The sequence below is a fragment of the Teleopsis dalmanni genome, chromosome 1 (assembly GCF_002237135.1).
Source record: "Teleopsis dalmanni isolate 2A chromosome 1, ASM223713v2, whole genome shotgun sequence".
Classification (NCBI taxonomy): domain Eukaryota; kingdom Metazoa; phylum Arthropoda; class Insecta; order Diptera; family Diopsidae; genus Teleopsis; species Teleopsis dalmanni.
The window spans coordinates 223,099,501-223,121,102 of record NC_051846.1 but is presented as its reverse complement, the minus strand read 5'-3'; the positions used below and the strand labels follow the sequence as shown (position 1 = coordinate 223,121,102).

General features: G+C 33.0%; 3 protein-coding genes across 3 annotated transcripts; 1 reads left to right on the top strand and 2 right to left on the bottom strand.

Annotated features, from left to right (window-relative positions):
- Nucleotides 1-985: 985 nt before the first annotated feature.
- On the bottom strand, nt 986-1,459 carry LOC119667478. Its single transcript, XM_038076771.1, has one exon. It carries the CDS (start codon nt 1,457-1,459, stop codon nt 986-988), a length of 474 nt encoding a protein of 157 aa, XP_037932699.1.
- Nucleotides 1,460-10,979: 9,520 nt separating this feature from the next.
- Nucleotides 10,980-11,453, bottom strand: LOC119667477. Its single transcript, XM_038076770.1, has one exon. The coding sequence runs from the start codon at nt 11,451-11,453 to the stop codon at nt 10,980-10,982; it is 474 nt and encodes a 157-aa protein (XP_037932698.1).
- An 8,083-nt stretch (nt 11,454-19,536) lies between these two features.
- On the top strand, nt 19,537-21,234 carry LOC119667476. The gene is made up of 2 exons (XM_038076769.1): nt 19,537-21,135; nt 21,220-21,234. Exon 1 carries the CDS (start codon nt 19,537-19,539, stop codon nt 20,980-20,982), a length of 1,446 nt encoding a protein of 481 aa, XP_037932697.1. The 3' UTR covers nt 20,983-21,135; nt 21,220-21,234.
- The last annotated feature ends 368 nt before the right edge of the window (nt 21,235-21,602 follow it).

The following is a 21,602-nucleotide window of genomic DNA, read 5'->3' as shown; positions in this document are numbered from 1 at the left end:
CACTTTTTGCATATTGTCTTCGAGATCTCTCCTGTCTTTTTCATCCATTGTTCCGAATAAGATATGGAATAGTGACCCCATGAACTCTAGGGGAGCTCTTTTTCTTCTGACAGAGTTTTTGTCCATAAATAGTTTATTATTTTCTTCTAATTCTTCTATTTGTTTGACCATTGTATCTAGTATGCTATTACATTGATCTTTAAACTGTAATAATTTTGGACAAATTGGCTTTGTTACTTCTAGTACTGTATTTGCATGATTTATCATTTTAAAATAAGGTTTCATTTCGTAATATATTACCAAGTTCCATGTTGACGTCTGAGTGTTTGCTTCTCCTATTTCGTCCAAGAAAATTGATGTGTTATTGTTTAATGCTTGTATTGAAGATGTTGTAGTAGTTGATGATGCCTTTGCTAGTGGCAGTGTGCACAACATGGCTAAATAGATTGTTGCTAAATTTATACAGGTATTTTTTCTCGTGCATTTAGTATTAGTTTTGCGTTTTGTTTCATTTTGCTCATCTTTTATAAGTTGACATAATTTGTTAATTGGCCTTTTAATTTCGCCTTCTTTGGTTTTGAGAGTGGCTACCCTCACTTTTCCATCAGCTCCTTTATATATTTCTTTGACTTTTCCCAGTGGCCAATTTGTTGGTGATGAGTTTTCATCTTTTATTATTACTATATCACCTTCGGTTATATTATTTTTTTCTATTTGCCATTTGTTTCTTTTTTGTAATGTTGTTAAATATTCATGTTTCCATCTGTTCCAGAAATCTTTTTTCATTGTTTGTATGTGATTCCAATGATCGAGTTTGCTTGTTCTTTCGTCTGTAGTTGGTACTGGGTCGTCCAACATAGGAGCTCCTAAAGTGAGCTGGAGTTAGTGCTTCTATACTTTCTACATCATTATTCATGGTACAAAGTGGTCGAGAGTTTAGTACTGCTTCTATTTGATGCAGAAGTGTCGTCATTTCCTCACGGGTTTACTTTGATTCTACAATTGTTCTTTTTAGATGATGTTTCATTGATTTGACACCAGCTTCCCATATACCAACGAAATGAGGACTAGCTGGAGGAATAAAGTGCCATTCAATTTTGTCTGCTGCTAATATTGATGCTACTTCATTATTTTGTTTGATAGCTAATTCAAATTCTTTGTCTAGTTTGGTTGCTCCTCCAATAAATGTTGTACCATTGTCGGAATACATATGTGCACTTTTTCCACGTCGTGCGAAAAATCTTTTTAATGCTGCTAAGAAGGCGTCAGATGTCAAGTCGGTGACTGCTTCTAAATGAATTGCTTTTGTGGTCATGCATATAAATATTGCTATGTATGCTTTATATGATTTTTGCCCACGACCTCTATAACATCTCATTTGTATTGGTCCAGCATATTCTATTCCTGTATGTTCGAATGGATAGTTTTGAGTTACTCTATATTTTAGCAGGTTTCCCATTATTTGCTTTGCGAAAGTTTGTTTAAATCTAATGCATTTCACACACTTACCGCATATTTTCTTAATTATTTTTTTAATACCTATTACCCAGTAGCGTCTTTTAATATATGCTTCCATTACCGAGTTTCCATTTACCGAGTATTTTATAGTGTGCTTGTTCTGTTATTAATTCCGTGTATCTGTCTCTAACCAGAATGATGGGATGCTTCTGGTTTTCAGTTAGTTCGCTGTTAGTTAGTCTTCCTCCGACTCTTAAGATACCTTCTTCATCTGTAAATGGTGTTAATTGAATAATTCTACTTCCTCTGCTGATTTCTTTTCTTTCTTTAATTAATTTCAGTTCTGCTGAAAAATGTTTTTGTTGATGATATTTAATTAATATAGTTCTAGCCTCTTGTAATTCTTTCTTTGATAAGTATTCTGCTTGAATTTTATTTCTTCTGAGTCGGCTTATGAATCTTAGTATATATGCTACGATTCGTTCCAACCCAGTGAAAAACCAGGTGAAGAAATTATTAGAAAACGATGTTATACAGAATTCTAAGTCGCCTTGGAATTCACCTGTGTGGATGGTTCCAAAAAAGAAAGATGCTTCAGGAACAACAAAGTGGCGAATGGTAGTTGATTTTAGAAAATTAAATGAAATGACGGTGGCGGATACATATCCAATACCAAATATCAATGAGATTTTAGATCAACTAGGAACATCCAAATACTTTACAACTCTAGATCTAACAAATAGATTCCATCAAATTAAAATGACAGAAAAGGATATCGAGAAAACAGCATTTACTACCCCACATGGGCATTATGAATTTAAAAGGATGCCATTTGGATTGAAAAATGCACCTAGCATTTTTCAGAGAATGATGGATATCATTCTGATGGGATTAAAAGGAATTAAATGTTTTGCATACATGGATGATATTGTGGTATATGGCAAGAATTTAAAAGACCATAATGAAAAATTAAGAGATGTTTTGGAACAATTAAGGAGAGCCAACTTGAAACTACAGGCAGACAAATGTGAATTTCTACGGAAAGAAGTCGCATATTTGGGTCATGTTATTGGAGAACGAGGTGTTAAACCTAATCCAGATAAGATATCGGCAATAGTGAAATTGTCTCCTCCAAAGAGTGTTAAAGAAACACAGTCGTTCATGGGAGCGATCAACTATTATAGAAGATTTATTAAAGGTTTTAGCCAAATAGCAGCACCCATTAATAAACTTCTTAGGAAAGAAGTTGAATTTTATTGGGGGGAGGAGCAGGAAAAAGCATTTGGAAAATTGAAGGATAGTTTAGCTAGTGTAGTGACCTTGCAATTTCCAGATTTTGAAAACAAATTTATAGTTACAACAGATGCTTCGAACGAAGGTCTGGGAGCAGTTCTATCGCAGGAAACTGGTAACAAAGATATGCCGATTCAGTTTATTAGTAGGAGTTTAAATAGTGCTGAGAGAAAATATAGCACTACAGAAAAAGAATGTTTGGCCATTGTTTGGGCTGTAAAGGTATTTAGACCTTATTTGTATGGGAAAAAATTTTTGATAAGAACAGATCATAAGCCGTTGAAATGGTTGTTCAATGTAAAGGACCCTGGATCAAGATTGGTACGATGGAGACTTAAATTAGAAGAGTATATCTATGATTTTGAATATAAGAAAGGAGTTGAAAATATAGTAGCAGATCATTTGAGTAGAAATGTCTTAGCAGTAACAAGAAAAGAAAAGAAAAAGAAATGTTGTAGTTGCTGAAGTGAACAGAGCAAACAAGAAGGTAAAAAACCGGAAAGTGCTCAAGAGGAAATTGAATTTGAAAATAATGGAAATAAATTGGTTAAAGTAAACTCGAAAAACAGTATTGAGGAAAATGTTCAGGAAAGAGGGAAAGTTATCGAGATAACAGATTTTCTGAAAATGAAAGAAATAATTAAGGAGTATCATGACAGCATTATAGGTGGTCATGTGGGACAAAAAGCAACGATTACGAAAATTAGAGAGAAATATACGTGGAAAAATTTAAATGATATGGTTGCAGATTATGTAAGAGCTTGTAAAAAGTGTCAATTAGGTAAAATTGATAGACATCCTACTAGAATGCCTATGCAACTGGTTTCCAATGCTACTTGTGCACTTGAACAAATTAATTTGGATCTAACTGGTCCTTATCCAGTATCCGAATCTGGAAATTTGTACGCATTAAGTATACAAGACAGTCTTTCAAAATATGTGCGTTTCACACCACTTAAAGATAAAAGTGCCGAAACGGTTGCTCAAGCTTTTGTAAACGAATGGATTACATATTTTGGTATTCCAAAAATAATATTAACGGATAATGGTACAGAGTTTTGTAATGAGCTAATGAAAGATTTAGCTAAAATCTTCAAGATTAAACATATTACTACTAGTGTGGCTCATCCACAAGCAAATGGATCTATAGAAAGAGTACATGCAAGGTTAAAGGAATATTTGAATACAGTTGATTTTGAAAAATCAAACTGGGATGAAGCTATGAAGTTTGCAGGTTTATGCTATAACACAACAACTCATTCCTCTACTGGTTTTTCACCACATGAAATAGTTTTTGGAAGGAAAGGAAATAGACCAAGTGGAATTGACGTCTTAGATTTAGTAACTATAGGGGGATACGTGAATAATATTAAACATATGATAGAGAACATTGAAATGGAAGTAAAAAGGAGTACAACTGCTTCAAAAGAAAAATCTAAATTAGCATATGATAAAAAAGCAACAGATACACCATATGAAGTAGGTCAAAAAATATTAGTCAGAAATTTAACAAAAAATAAAAAGTTAGAAAACACTTTTACTGGTCCATATACTATAATAAAGGTTACAGAAACAAATGTTTTTATACGAACAAATCAAAGAACAAGAAAATTTTCAAAAAATTTGGTTAAAAGATATGTTGAAAACTAATCTTCTTGATTAGCTTAATTGTGGCAGTATTTGAGGAAAATAAGCAATTAATATTAGAAAAAGAGAATAGTTATTTTTTTAGGGATAATGAATATTTTGCCATGTTCAATAATTGCGATTAATTTGAAACTATTGATAACAGTTAATGAGTTAGTAACCGAATCCACTATAAAAATGGATAATTGTATTCTTAATAACTTTATGAGAAGAAATAGTAAACATTGTCAAATTAAGTATAACATTATAATGTTGAAAATATTTGTATGCTGTAATAAATGAAATAAAATATGAATATGAATGTAAACAGAAATAAAATTAAAGAAAATGATATTTGAATGAAGTTTGTATATTGTATTTTGATTTTAGTTGCAAGTTCGAAACTGTAGACTATAAAATAACTATACCAGAGGATAAAAACGAAACTATTTTAAAAAAAAGATTTATATTATTATCATGATGATTGTTTTTAAATATAAAAATTAATGGAATTGGAGAAATTAAATTTTTAACGAAGCTAAATCTAAGTAATATTTATATGTGACACTAAGTATAATAATAGTTATTGTAAAATGTATAAAAGGGAGTTTATGCATAAATATATTTAATAAATGTTTTAATATAAAGAAAGAATCGCTAAAACGTTTGCCGAATAATATTGTAGTATATAATAAAAAAATCAAATAATGAAGTAACAGTTAAAACAAATAAAACTGGAAATAAATGTAGTTATGAATGGTAAATAAAAAAATATACAATAATTTTTTAGAACTTAAGATATATGTTATAGAAAACAATACTTTTGTAACTTTATTGTATTTATGTTGATTTATATGTTAGAATTGTAAAAAATATTACAAAAAAATTATCGAGTGAAAGCTTTTGGTGGCCAAGGTTAATGTTGACTTTTCTGGACAATTGTGATTAAGGATCTGCTTCTGGAAGTAAAGACAATTACTTTGTCACTGCCTTTTTTTAAGGACGGAGGTGTTATGTGGATTTGATCCACATATTTATCAATTTAAGTTTGTCTTACAAACCAATAGACAAAGCAACAAAACGGCTTTTAATGTTGCTTATTTTAAATCATAAATAATCTAAACCTAATGTTATCGTCAACCGGATGTTGTTTTTAAAGGACATTGTTGATCATTCAAGTATCCAAAGGGAAATTCCATTATTTTCTTAAATACTTTTGTATAGATAAATTGTATTACTGATTATAAATACAAGGCACCGTATCTAATTACAATTATGAAAATAAGACAATACAAGGAAAAATCCCAAGTGCCGGGACTTCCGTCCTTGTATCCCATTTTGAACCTTTTTGCAAACAACAATAAAATGTAATAATACAATCCACTATAAATAGCAATAACTGACAATATATTATATTAACCTTGATAGAAAATTAGTTAAGTTAGTTGTAAGATAATTTTATATAAATAAAGAAACAACTTTCTAGAAAAGTTAGTAATTTTAAACTACTCAATCTGTGTGCATTTATTGTCGAGGGACATTAGGCATAACAAACATAAATATAAAATATAATTTATCCAAAAAAAATTTATATTATTTTATTTAAAAATCAATAGTATAGGTAAAATTTAAAAGGTAAGCGAACATGTCAGCGCTGATATGTTGCATTCCAAATTCGAAAAGGTAAGCTAACATGTCAGCGCTGATATGTTGCACTACAAATTCGAAAAAGTAAGCGAATATGTCAGCGCTGATATGTTGCATTACAAATTTAAAAAGGTAAGCGAGCATGTCAGCGCTGAAATGTTGCATTACAAATTTGAAAAGGTAATCGAACGATTCAGCGCTTGCCCGCAATGACATGCACGTGTTAAAGTAATTAGGAGTTTCCTTTGAATAATCAGCGCTAGGCATTACCATTCAGCGCTGAGGGAATCGATTCCCTCAGCGCTGAAAGTCCCGCTGGGAATCTCAATAAAATAATGTGCTGGTAAGCATTCAGACACACATATACAAACTAGAATTCGTTTACCGAAAATAGGCCTTTTATTTTGTAATCATATCACAACTGATTATTTTAAAAATAGTATATGAAACAGCAACAATGCTGGCTTATTTAGTCCAACATTAGGCGTTTTCTTTTGTAAGCATATCACAAAAGAACAACCGCTTTTTTTAAAAATAACATATAAAATAACAACACTGCTGGCTTATTTAGTCCAACCTTTTTTGAAACCGCTTAACTAATAAGCAGCTCAAATTGCATGGTTGCCATGAATAAAAACTTATCTATTGTGAACGATTTTTGGAAGTACATATGAAATTTCCAGTTCACGGCCAGCTGTTAACTGCGGCTGGTGTCAGTTCTTTGTTCAAGTTAATAAACGATATAAGTATATTTACATAAATATAAATGCATTGAATTGTTTTGTGAAATTTGTGCAGATGAGCGTTGCCTTTATGATTGCTGATTTTTGCAAGTTGGTACACGCTTTAACTGATAATTGTTTAATTAATTTAAGAAATAAATTCTAAAAACTTATTTTGTATTTGCAAAACACGCGCGGTTAATATAGTTTTGTTTTTATACATACAAAACAGCTGACAGAGACAACAATTAATTGTTTGTTTTTTTTTTGTTTTATTAAAGAAAAGCTTATAATCAGCTGATAGAGACAGCAAGTAAAGCTTAAATAAGAAGTGTTGAAAACTGTTAAATTACTGCAGAAATATTGTTCTTTTTATCGTGTAATTGTGTAATTGATTCCGTATATAAAATAATTGTTACAATGAAAGATTGTTATAAATGCGGTGGCGGCATACGCGGTAAAACTGGTCTAATATGTAGAGGAATTTGTGGTAGAGCATATCACACCTCCATAAAATGCTCAGGGATTGAACAATTTAATGTAAATTGTCTTAATAACAGTATGATACAATTTATGTGTGAAGAGTGGGTGCAGTATATTCACAATACTGATTTTGCAATTAAACAAATACAAAGCAGTGTAGAAAAAAATCAATCGTACTTAAAAGCATACAAAGCAGAATTCAAAGAGGCTCTTAAAACTAATGAAAATGAAATAAAATCCTTGTTAAAGGCTGTTGAGGCTAGATATAGTGAAAGAATAAAAAAACTTATTAATATTCAAGAAATTTATGAACAAAAATTCAGCTCCTTTGAAACAAAATTAGCTGATATGACAAAAAATGTAAAAGAACTCGATGAGAAAATGTATAAAACACCTATTAACAAGGATCAGCCTAGTTTTATTACCTATGAAATTGAAATCAGGTTTAAATAAAAATGTGCCAATCACTCTTAAACCAAAGAATAAACAGCAAAGTGAAGAAACAAAAAAGGAATTAAAGCTAAAAATAAATCCATCTAATCTTAATGTTAAAATTCATGGATTTATGAGTGCACAAGATGGAGGAGTAACAGTGAAATGTGCTACTACTAAAGATAGAGAAATTTTAGCTAGTGAAATAAAAAAAAAATCAGTGACAATTATGTTATTTCAACACCGGATATGCGTAATTCTAAAATATTGATATCTGGAATATCTGAAAAATTAGATGATGATAAAATTATAAATGCAATTAAAAATCAGAATGAGATTGTTTTTCGCTCAATTGAAGTGCTAAAGGTATATGAATCATACAAAACCAAAAACACCTTTAATGCTATTGTTGAATAAGACAGTACTGCATTTGCTAAAATAATGAAAGAGCGTAGAATTAATGTGGGTTGGGATAGATACCTTGTTTATGAGAGTTTTAATGTAATGAGGTGCTTTAAGTGATGGGGCTTCAATCACAAAGCAAATATATGTAAAGAAAATGGAGTGACTTGTGCAAAATGCAGTGAAATTGGGCACTCTCATAAAGAGTGTGTGTTCAGAAATAAAACTACTGAACGGTTTGAGCATTTGTAAGATACTGATTTTATTTAAAACATCGTTCTGTATTTATACAAAAATATTTTAAGATTAATTTTACATCAAGGTTATAATAATATAATTTTTAATGGACTGTTTACATTTTGTTATTGTTGGCAAAAAAGGTAAAAAAAGGTTGAAAAAGGACGGAAGTCCCAACACTAGGGATTTTCCTCCTATTGTTTTTATAATTATATATTTTATTATGAAAAAATGTTACTATTTACCTATATTTTTCTTTAGTTCTATTCTAAGAATTCAAGTGATAAGGTTTTTAACCGATAATAATAAACTAAAATAATATAATATAATTAAAATAATTAAATAAAAATAAATTTATGTTCATGATAGAACATTCTGTCGGGGCCATAATGTTCATGATTGAACATTCTGCCGGTGCCTAAAATTAAGACTAAATATTTTGGTTTCTGAATGTAACTGCTACCGATTTCTTCTTCTTCCTGTATGAAGTTATCACATATAATATTATTCCAATAACGACAATTATTGTCAGTCCTAATGATATGTGAGCTGAGACGTGATGAAAATGTAGATTTTTTAATTCAGTCTTACTTGTTTTTAGCTTAAGTATTTCATCTCTAATTTCCGTTAATTCTTTGGTGTTTTTTATTTCCCATGATTTCAGTGGCCTTATATATTTATTTTCGATGTTTTCTGTTAATTTTGTCATTGGTCTGTATATCTCTTTGTCATCTGTTAACCAATGATCATTAGGCTATTAACGTTGTTCCTTTTATTCTTGCTTTACAGCCTGTTTGCAAATTTAATATCCCTTGTTTGGGTAATTGGAGAATTTCGTTTTTATTTGATGGGCATTGTAAATGGGCTGAACTATTTTCGATTGTTTTGAATAACCATCTGTTGTTGCCATTTAATGTTATCCATATTGATGTGGAGGATACTTCGTCGTATTCGCATTTGTCCTCTTTTGTTGGTTTGATCGGCGCTATTTCACACGCTGAGTCATTAGCGTCCTGCCACGGCCAATTACCTTTGCAAATGTATTTGTTTGTACTTATTCTAATACATTTGTTAAAGGTTGTTTGAGTCATTAGGTGATAAGAGTGTATGTCGAAATTATATAATAATATCGTTTTTGATATCTTTGGTATTATCATTGTATCACCCTTCTTAATTGATAGAGGTATTACCTCATACACTGATGATGGGTGTATTGATAATAGCGGAATTTTTGCACTTATTATTAATTTGGTACCAACGAATATCCCATTGGCTTCTAGTAATTTGTATATGATTTGTAAATCAATTCCGTCTTTTTTTCCTGGTAGTTGCACGTTATTTGTTAGCCTGTCTTTTATTTGTATAATCGTGTTTTGTAACAGATGTGGTTTCAGTAAGGTAGAATTTATTTTGTTGTGGTTTATGTCTATCAATAGATTAATTATTTCTCGTTGTGTACGTGAGGTTTCGTCGATCATTGATAAAAGTTGCTTTGTTACCATATAGTAGTTTATTGATTCTCTATATACTAAGAATGTTTCATTTAATGCTTCATTTATGGCTTCAGCTTTGTTTCTCATGTCAGTAAATTGTTCATTTATGTCGTTAGTAGTTCGTTTTAATATGTTTACTGTGGCATCTACTACAGATGTTTGCTCCCGCGTTAATTTTACTAAATTATGTTGATTATCTAGCACTTTTTGCATATTGTCTTCGAGATCTCTCCTGTCTTTTTCATCCATTGTTCTGAATAAGATATGTAATAGTGATCCCATGAACTCTAGTGGAGCTCTTTTCCTTCTGACAGAGTTTATAACCATGAAAAGTTTGTTATTTTCTTCTAATTCTACTATTTGTTCGACCATTGTATCTAGTATGCTATTACATTGATCTTTAAACTGTAATAATTTTGGACAAATTGGCTTTGTTACTTCTAGTACTGCTTTAGCATGATTTATCATTTTAAAAAAAGGTTTCATTTCGTAATATATAACCAAGTTCCATGTTGACGTCTGAGTGTTTGCTTCTCCTATTTCGTCCAAGAAAATTGATGTGTTATTGTTTAATGCTTGTATTGAAGATGTTGTAGTAGTTGATGATGCCTTTGCTAGTGGCAGTGTGCACAACATGGCTAAATAGATTGTTGCTAAATTTATACAGGTATTTTTTCTCGTGCATTTTGTATTAGTTTTGCGTTTTGTTTCATTTTGCTCATCTTTTATAAGTTGACATAATTTGTTAATTGGCCTTTTAATTTCGCCTTCTTTGGTTTTGAGAGTGGCTACCCTCACTTTTCCATCAGCTCCTTTATATATTTCTTTGACTTTTCCCAGTGGCCAATTTGTTGGTGATGAGTTTTCGTCTTTTATTATTACTATATCACCTTCGGTTATATTATTTTTTTCTATTTGCCATTTGTTTCTTTTTTGTAATGTTGTTAAATATTCATGTTTCCATCTGTTCCAGAAATCTTTTTTCATTGTTTGTATGTGATTCCAATGATCGAGTTTGCTTGTTCTTTCGTCTGTAGTTGGTACTGGGTCGTCCAACATAGGAGCTCCTAAAGTGAGCTGGAGTTAGTGCTTCTATACTTTCTACATCATTATTCATGGTACAAAGTGGTCGAGAGTTTAGTACTGCTTCTATTTGATGCAGAAGTGTCGTCATTTCCTCACGGGTTTACTTTGATTCTACAATTGTTCTTTTTAGATGATGTTTCATTGATTTGACACCAGCTTCCCATATACCAACGAAATGAGGACTAGCTGGAGGAATAAAGTGCCATTCAATTTTGTCTGCTGCTAATATTGATGCTACTTCATTATTTTGTTTGATAGCTAATTCAAATTCTTTGTCTAGTTTGGTTGCTCCTCCAATAAATGTTGTACCATTGTCGGAATACATATGTGCACTTTTTCCACGTCGTGCGAAAAATCTTTTTAATGCTGCTAAGAAGGCGTCAGATGTCAAGTCGGTGACTGCTTCTAAATGAATTGCTTTTGTGGTCATGCATATAAATATTGCTATGTATGCTTTATATGATTTTTGCCCACGACCTCTATAACATCTCATTTGTATTGGTCCAGCATATTCTATTCCTGTATGTTCGAATGGATAGTTTTGAGTTACTCTATATTTTAGCAGGTTTCCCATTATTTGCTTTGCGAAAGTTTGTTTAAATCTAATGCATTTCACACACTTACCGCATATTTTCTTAATTATTTTTTTAATACCTATTACCCAGTAGCGTCTTTTAATATATGCTTCCATTACCGAGTTTCCATTTACCGAGTATTTTATAGTGTGCTTGTTCTGTTATTAATTCCGTGTATCTGTCTCTAACCAGAATGATTGGATGCTTCTGGTTTTCAGTTAGTTCGCTGTTAGTTAGTCTTCCTCCGACTCTTAAGATACCTTCTTCATCTGTAAATGGTGTTAATTGAATAATTCTACTTCCTCTGCTGATTTCTTTTCTTTCTTTAATTAATTTCAGTTCTGCTGAAAAATGTTTTTGTTGATGATATTTAATTAATATAGTTCTAGCCTCTTGTAATTCTTTCTTTGATAAGTATTCTGCTTGAATTTTATTTCTTCTGAGTCGGCTTATGAATCTTAGTATATATGCTACGATTCGTTCCAACCCAGTTAGACTGGAGTTTCTTTCTATAAGTTGTTCTATTATTTCGTTCTTTTGACTTGTAACTGTTATCAGTATTTTTACTTCTTCTATTTTTTCAGGTTTTGGCCAATCTTTTTCTTCTTTTGTTAGCCATGAGGGTCCGTTCCACCATAATAGATTTGGAAGGACATATTCCTCGGGAAGCTATATCTGCTGGATTTTCTTGTGACTTTACATGTTGCCATTTTGTTTCTGGTATCCATTTTTTTATATCTTCAACTCTTGTTCTTACAAATTTTTCTTTATTTTTAATATTTTTAATCCAGCATAGGGTAATCATTGAGTCACTCCAACAGTATATTGTGGCGTTACTATTCAATATTTGTGAAACTCGTCTCATTAGTTTTGCAAGTAAATGCGAACCACATAGCTCTAATTTTGGAATCGTCTTTTTTGTTTTTTATCGGCGATACTTTACTTTTAGCTGTTAGTAATTTTACAGATGAGCCAATTTTGACGTATATAACAGCCGCGCTGCTTCTGATGCGTCGCAGAATCCATGAAACTTTCAAGTTTTTGAATTTGTAGTTCCTATCCATCTTGGTATTTTTATTTCATCTATGTTTTGGATATTTTTTTTATATTTATCATATTCTTTTTGTAAATCATCATTGAGCTCATCATCCCAGTCAAATTTATTTAGCCATATTTTTTGTATATATATTTTAGCCATGACTGTTACTGGTGTCAGCCAACCTAATGGATCGAAAATATGCGCTGTGTTTGAAAGTATCATTCTTTTCGTCCATTTATTTATATTTTCCATTTTTATAGTAAAGTGGAAGTTATCATTTATTGGATTCCATTTAAGTCCTAAGGTTTTTATTGATTCATCTTCATGTATATTGAGTATTTTTATTCCGTTGTCATCTGGTAGTTCTTCCAGTATCGATTCATGATTTGACATCCATTTCCTGAGCTGGAATTCTCTAAGACTTAAAGTTTTATTAATTTTATTTATCTTATGCCTGCATTCCGATATTGAATTAGCTCCTGTCATTAAGTCATCCATGTAGAATTCTTTTTTTATGCTATTTTTTATATCTTTATTTTCTTCTGACTAATCAGCAATTTGAGGTAATGTTCGTACTGCTACAAAAGGTGCAGCTGCGGTTCCATATGTAACTGTTGTTAATCTATAATTTTTTCTTTTGGATTTTTTCTCCATAAAATTCTTTGGTAATCTTGGTCTTCTGGTGCAATTTTTATTTACCTGAACATTTTTTCTACAGCGGCTGAAGCGACGAATTTCCATAATCGCCATTTCATTAATATATCGAATATATCCTGCTGTAATCTTGGCCCCGTTATCATTATGTCATTTAAGCTTTTTTCATTTGTCGATTTTGCTGATGCATCGAATACTACTCTTAGTTTTGTAGTGCGACTTGATTCTCTTATCACTGCTTGATGCGGTAGGTAATATTTTCCTATTGTATTATCTTTTACTTTTTCCATATGTCCTTTCTGCTCATATTCTTGCATGAATTTTATGTATTCAATTCTTTTCTCATTACTCATTTTTTTCTCTTGATTTAAGAATGTTGCCATTGCTTGATTTCTAGATTCACCTAGTGTGGCATCTTTTTTTAATGGAAGTTTCACTATAAATTTTTTGTCGCCGTCTATTTTAGTGGTGTCATCATAAAATTGCATACATAATTTATCTTCTGTTTTTTCATTGATTGTGTTATCTGTTTCTTCTAGTTCCCAAAACTTTTCTATGTTTTTTGTTGTAATTGTTGTCTTACTTCTGATTGCTGGTTTCTCTAATACTTTGCCTGATATTATCCATCTTAATATTGTTTCTTGGGCGATAATTCCATTAATTTTCTTGAACCCTTTCTTTATTATTTTCTGGAAAATGTCGCTGCCTATTATTAAATCGATTTGTTTTGTTTTCATGAATTCAGGATCAGCCAAGTTGTAGCTTTTCCACTGATTCTTATCATAGTCTATTGTTTTCTCTGGCAATGGTCTAATTAGCTTGTTCATGACTATAAATTCTTCTTTTATATTTATATTATTAATTTTAGATTTTATTTCCATTATGACCTTTGAATTTGCTTGCCCTACTGAAGTTTCAGCAAACCCAGTTAATTTAATATCGGTTTTTACTTTTTGTAAACCTAATATATGAAGAGCTTCTTCTGATAACATTGATGCTTGGGATCCTTGGTCTATAAGCGCCCGTAGTTCTTTATATTCTCCTCTAATTGTTTTTCCTTTAACGATTGCTGTTGGTAGTAATACTACTTCGCTTTTATCTTTTTTGTTACTGCGATCACCTTGTTTTTTGTTGTTTTATCCTTTTTTTCTTGTTGATGCTCATCATATAGCAAGGTATGATGATCTCTACTATTACATATCTTACACGTGTACTTTGATATGCTTTTGTCTTGATCTTTATGGCTCAGGCAAATTTTACATGTGTCGTTAGCATTTAGAAATGCTTTTTTATTGCTGATAGGCAATGAACTAAATGATGAGCAGTTGTATATTTTGTGCCCCTGTTTTCTACAAAATGAACAGCTAATGTTTGTAGATGTATTTATTTGCTGATTTACTGGTAATCGTCTTTCAATATTTGACATTGCTGAAAATTTTCTGCATTCGTTCGTTGTATGTCCCGCCTTATTACAGTAAGCACATATTTTCTTCGGATAATTAATCTTTTTATCACCTGTATCTTTATTTTTCATCGCATCTAGTGCTTGGAATTGGTATTCTAAAAATTTTTGTACCTCATCTAAGCTTTGTATTTCAGTTGGGTTTTTGGCGCCTAACTCGTACATTCTCAATCTTTCTTTGTCCAGCTTTTTTAATATTATTCGTGCTATTAAAGGTTCTGCATTATTAAGGTCGATACCCATTTCTTTTATTGTATTAATGCATTCGTTTGTTGTGTCTGTTAGCTGCCTTATACTTTTACCATCCCCTACTGTTGTAGATGGTTGGTCAAGTTGATCTACTTGTGTTCTGAATAACCACCTTTTGTTATTGTATCTTTTTTGTAGCATTTTCCGGGCTAACTTATAATTTGCCTCAGATGCATTCATATGCTGGATTAGTCTGCCAGCTTCACCTTTTACTACTGCCTTCAATCTATACATTTTTTCGGAGTCTGGTATATCTGTTGTACGTATAGCTTCAAATTAAAAATTAGAAAATTAGAAAATGTGTTCCACTCTTTTACATCTCCATAGAATGTGGGCATCTTGAATGGTTCTAGTTTTACCGGCTCCAATTTATTTTTTACCACCAGTTCCGCTTTTTTACTTTCATTTAATTGATAAAGTATGACGTTTAGTTGAGTATTGATCTGTTTATATGTTGTTCTGCCATCTTTACTTATTTCCAGTGTGTCATTATATATAATCTCTATATTTTTCTGCTGTTTTTTTAAGTCTTCTATTCGCCAATCTGGTACTTCAAGTTCGTTGTTGTAAGGAATTTCTAACATTGCATCTAAATCTTTTGCAAGTCTTCAATCAGTCTCATTAATCTGGTTTCTAATTTACTGATTTTTTTAACCTCTTTTTTAGTGTCAACTATAGTTATATCATTGTCTTCTGATATTTTATCCGCTTCACTTACTTCTTTGTTGACTTTTTGCGTTGTTTCAGTGGTATTATCGGTTTCTAACATCTTCCTATAATACTTTTTGACCGTATCGAACCAACATTCTTTAAAGTACTGTTTCTGTACCTTCTTTCAGTAGTTCTTCGTGGTTGGCCTGAAATTTTTTCCAGTTTTTTTCCACTTTTTCTATTTTATCGGCTGTCTTACGTAGTCCTTTTTCTTTTATTTTTTCTACTGCAGCTATTATTTCTTCTCCTATCTTCTTCTGTGATTCATACAGTTTTAATTTTTGTGCCATATTTTTTTTTTTAAATCTTTATAAAAGTTATTATTTTTTTGAGATACTCTACTTCTTTCTCGAGTAAAAAATTTTTAATCGTCTTCTGAGGTGGATTTATCTAGCTGCCGCTGTCTATTGGCTGCCGCTGTCTCTTAGCTGCCGACGTGTCGTAGCTGCCGCTGTCTTCTTAGCTGCCGTCGTGTCGTAGCTGCCGTTTTCTATTAGTAAAAGGTCACTGCCGCCGTTACTCCCGTTGGATTGACCCTATTTCTACCTAATATTACAATTTTAAATTTCTATTGGTGTCTATAGCGATTAACGCCTCCGACCCTGATCAGAATGCGTTAGTAAAACGCCGCCCTGACCTTACAAAATTTCTAACTAAATGTATATTTTTGTTTTTTCTGCCGCTGCTCTTCAATGATGCCACTAAGCGCTGTCTATGGTATCGGGAGGATACCAAACAAACAAATCTTCTATTTGTTGATATATTTCTCCTTTTTGGAAGAATATATTTCGCATCAATATAAAGTTCTGGTAATTTTTTTTTATATATCCTTAGGTCTCTTACCACTGGTGAGGGAAAACGCTAAGGCTTGAAGGACCAAATGTTCAGAAATAAAACTACTGAACGGTTTGAGCATTTGTAAGATACTGATTTTATTTAAAACAAAGTTCTGTATTTATACAAAAATATTTTAAGATTAATTTTATATCAAGGTTATAATAATATAATTTTCAATGGACTGTATTACATTTTGTTATTGTTGGCAAAAAAGGTAAAAAAAGGTTGAAAAAGGATGGAAGTCCCAACACTAGGGATTTTCCTCCTATTGTTTTTATAAATATATTTTATTATGAAAAAATGTTACTATTTATCTATATTTTTCCTTAGTTCTATTCTAAGAATTTAAGTGATAAGGTTTTTAAGCGATAATAATAAACTAAAATAATATAATATAATTAAAATAATTAAATAAAAATAAATTTATGTTCATGATTGAACAGTTGTAAGCAGCATTGTAAAATGTATAAACTGCGTGAAGATGATAAAAACTCGTAATCTCAAGGACATCTCTACAGATCATGATTGCAGGGATATGAACTGTAAAACTTTACAACGAAGACTTAAATTTGAGGCAGATAAAATTAATTATCAATCATGAATGATCATAAAACCTTAATAAACATTCTTTGTGCTCAAAATAATAATTTCAATATAGTTCATTTTAATGCTAGAAGCCTAAATGGTCTTAAACTTGATCATGTAAAATCAGTGTTTGAAGACTCCAGTGTTGATATTATTTGCGTTTCTGAAACATGGTTAGATAATGAGATCAGTAGTTCATTTTTTTCTATAAAAGGTTATGTTTTATATCGCCATGATAGAAAAAACAGAAAAGGAGGTGGAGTTGCAATTTATTACAAATCTTATTTAAGTAGTCAGTTAATAAGTACTTCGGATGAGTCAAATATTGAATTTATTTGTGTGTCTATTAGCTGTCACAGTAATAAAATTTTAGTTTCCTGTCACCAAGTCTACAATCCACAAAACCGATTCTCATGCGATCCATTATTCGACTCGCTTCTCTCAATTGTACATAAATATGATTCTATCGCAGTACTTGGTGATTTTAATTATGACTTTTTAGTAAATTGTAGTAAAGTCCTGAAACTAAAAGACTATTAGCCATGATTGGCCTAAGTATCATTAACGAAACTGAACCAACTAGATACTGTAACATTGTGCGACCTAGTCTTTTAGATATAGTTGCTGTATCGGATTCTAATAAAGTCTTACTATTTGATCAAATCTCTTTTATATCTGATCATGATTTACTGTTTGCTACATTGGATTTTAACCCAAACAGGAAATCTAGTCCTAGCTCTTTTTCTTACAGAGATTTTAAATCAGTTGATACAATCAGATTATTTGATGAACTAAATACTGTTGATTGGAGTGATTGCTGGTTTACTTCAACTTCTGACGATAAGTTAGATAAATTTAATAATAATTTTTTTATCGATTTGTTCCGCTGCGGACTATTACTATTAAAAGTTCCTCCTGTCCTTGGATAAACCCTCAGATTAAAAGAAAGATAAATTACAGAAACAAAAAGCATGCAGTATGGAAAAAGTTTCCTTCGACCTATAACTGGATGCGGTTTAAATTAGCTAGAAATTTAGCTGCGAAGGCAGTAAGCATAGCTAAATCGGCGTTTTATAACATTAAGCTTGACACTACACAGCCAACAAAGAATATCTGGAGGAACATTAAACATTTGGGATTAAAGCAAGATAGTACAACACATTGTAAACTAAGTCCAAATGACCTAAATGACTACTTCATTTCGTGTATTAATGTAAATTGTAAAAATATCTCTTCGACATTACCAATTTCTAATGTACTTCCAATGAGAGGTTTAATTTTATAGGTGTTAGTGAAGAAATAGTCTGTAAAAGCTTGATGAATATTAAATCAAATGCCGTTGGATTGGATAACCTTTCTCTCAAATTTCTAAAGCTCACTTTGCCGTACATAATAGCTCTTATTACACATATAATTAATCATTGTATAACAACGTCAACCTTTCCCATTATGTGGAAAAAGGCTAAAATTATTCCAACTCCGAAGAAGACTAACGCTTCGTTCACTTGTGATTACAGATCTATTAATATTCTTCCATCACTGTCCAAAGTTTGCGAGCTTTTAATGGCTAATAAAATTAATGTTCATCTTGAGCGTTTCCAACTCCTCTCTCCATTACAGTCTGGCTTTAGAAAGGGTCATAGCTGCTCTACTGCCATGCTTAAAGTTTTAGAAGACGTTCGACCTAGCTATGATAATGATATGATCACATTTTTATGTCTTTTAGACTTCTCTAAAGCATTTGATCGTGTTGATCACTCCATACTATGTAAGAAATTAACTAATTATTTTTTGTTTTCGTACTCTGCCTCTAAATTTATATATAGCTATTTAACCCTCTACATGGTAGGCACCTTGACGTGGTGTAGGGGCTTAGCTACAACTCGGACTATAAATATGAATATTCGCAATCACCTGGCATTTGTCAGACGACTGTGAATTTTTAACGTTTCTAGAACGAGGTGTACAACCAAGATCTACCTTTAGGTAGTTTTGTGTTGTCATGTAGTCTATGTTTTGTTGTTTTATGTAGTTGTGTTTGTTTTATTTTACGTAGTATTTGTAGTAGTAGTAATTTTATGTGTATTAGTAGTAACTTTATGTAGGCTGACTGACGTGGTCCGAATGGCTACTATACCATCTTAGCGTCTCGGGGAGTAGATGAGTCTTTGCATTTTGGTGCTACTCATTAAGTTCGTTAGTCAATCGATCGGCCTTTAATGGAAGTTTAGTTGTTTGTAGGATCGATGACCCCAAAGCAGTTAGGTCATGTCTCTGCTGGTTTTGGGGTCGCCAGCAACTAGGCGGGGTGAAGGAAAACACCCTGGGTTTGAGTGAAGATATGAAACAATCTATAGTTTTTGTACCTAGGATGTATGGTGTATGGTGTAGTATGTGTGTATGTATGAATGAGACCCGAACAACCCCCCAATCTACGGTGGAACAGCTATGCCTGTAGGAACTTGGTCACGGGGCTAGTGATGACCTTAATAGCGAACTGCGGATACCAGGCGACCTCCGCTTTCAATTTGCCTTCTGTCGGTAAATGGGCTCTGCCGATGGCGACTTTATACTTTACTTTATACTCGTGGGATATCATATGGATACGTCTAATGAACAAACTAAAGGGGATGATGCTACCCTTATCGCATCAAACACTACTGCTGTCGGGCAGGGAATTAACAACGACCAGTCGACTGTTGTGTCACAGGTCAGTGAACCTTTTGCAGATGGTGCTGTTGGGCACATCTGCAAAAATATACACGCTGTGGAAAATGTTGTTTTTCCACAGTATACTGATGCTAGCAGCACAGAAACTGAAGGGTCTGATGCTGCCTCTATTGACATTGACGGAGTCAGTCTCTGTTCTCAACAGTCAGGTGCTACTGTTGTCAATGTCTGTATGAAAGGGATCAGTTTACATGACCAGAAGGGTTTTGTGAAACTGAACTCAATGCAGAAGAGGAGGTTAAAGGCTTACATGAGTCAGGGACACTCTAGGGATGTGGCCCTAGACATGGTTTCTAAACTTCCAACTCGTGCGCCAGCTAAAAGGGCTTTATCTGACGACATGGTCATGCCAGCTGGTAAGAAACCAAAACAAAACACCTCGATTCAGGGATCGAGTAAACCCTCTTTCAGCCAAGTAGCCAGTCAAGCCAAGGGGATCAAATTAGGATTTGTTCCTTTTGATTTGGCTAAGTGCCCCCTAAACAGGGAACAGACTGCACAGCTACAGGAGGCTATAATTGAGACTGCCATAGAGTTGGCGTCTGACGTGGTTAAACCAGAATTTGAAGGTTGTTTCCCTCGTACGGGATGGCTCATGATGGTGTGCACAAATAACCAAACGGCTGAATGGGTCCGTAAAAATGCGGCAGCTATTGCAACAAAGGCTAAACTGGGCGCCAAAGTGGTTGAAGAGTCGGAGTTTCCAAAAACACATCTGGTGCGAGGATACTTCCCACACAGTTGCGATTTTGAAAATACCAAGGTTCTTGCCACAATTGAGGCCCAGAACAGGATTAAAGCAAGCACCTGGAAGGTATTACAGCGGACCGCAGAAGGTTCACTGCTCCACATCGTCTTTGCTGTCGACGATGCATCCTGGAACTCACTGGTCCAGAGTGGAGGTAGAATTGCATATCGCTTCAGCCATGTCAAGCTACTGCTTAAAACTAACAGTATGACAAAGGAGGGGCAGCCAGAACAACGGCCTGTGGAACAAAAGGTTCCAAATAAACTCCAGATCACAAGGACGGAGAAACAGAAAGTGGAGCACGTGGTCCCACAATCAACACTTACGTCTATTGTGAATCCAAATGAGGCCCCAACTACTAGTAGAGCCGCCATTCAAAAAAGGCTTTGGATGCGGCCACCTGTGGGTGGAGCATCAACAGCTCCAAAAGAGCGCCAGAAGGAAAAAGGGCCACGAAGAGCTCGACTTCAAAAGGAAGTCGAACGCTCTCTCAATAAAACTCAACAAAAATGAGCACCATAGGGGTGTTACAGGCGAACCTGCACCACGCGAAAGGAGCATCGGCTACCTTGTGCAGGACCTTCGCCACAAAAGGACTGGCCATAGCGCTTATCCAGGAGCCATGGACAGTCGGTGGGCATATAAAAGGCCTTCAACATCAATCAAGTAAGTTGATATATAAACGTGACATAGAGTCGCCTAGAACTGCTATACTAGTAAACAAAAATGTTAACTGTATTCCAATTCCAGATTTCATCCAGAGGGAATTGGTGTCGGCCATTTTTGAGATCCCGACGGAGTGCGGAACACGAGAGATCGTGATCGCATCGGCCTACTTTCCAGGCGATGCAGATGAAGCACCACCTGAAGCAGTCACAAACTTGGTAAGTTATTGCAAATCCAATAATTTACAATTTATAATTGGTTGCGACGCAAACGCGCACCATACCTTATGGGGTAGTACTAACATAAATGGAAGAGGGCAAATGCTTTTAGAATACTTTAGTAGTAATAACGTCAGCATATTGAATAATGGTTCTGAACCCACTTTTATTAATGCCATTAGAAGAGAGGTTCTTGACCTTACTCTTTCTAGTCAATTTATCTCCAATTATGTTGTTAATTGGAGGGTC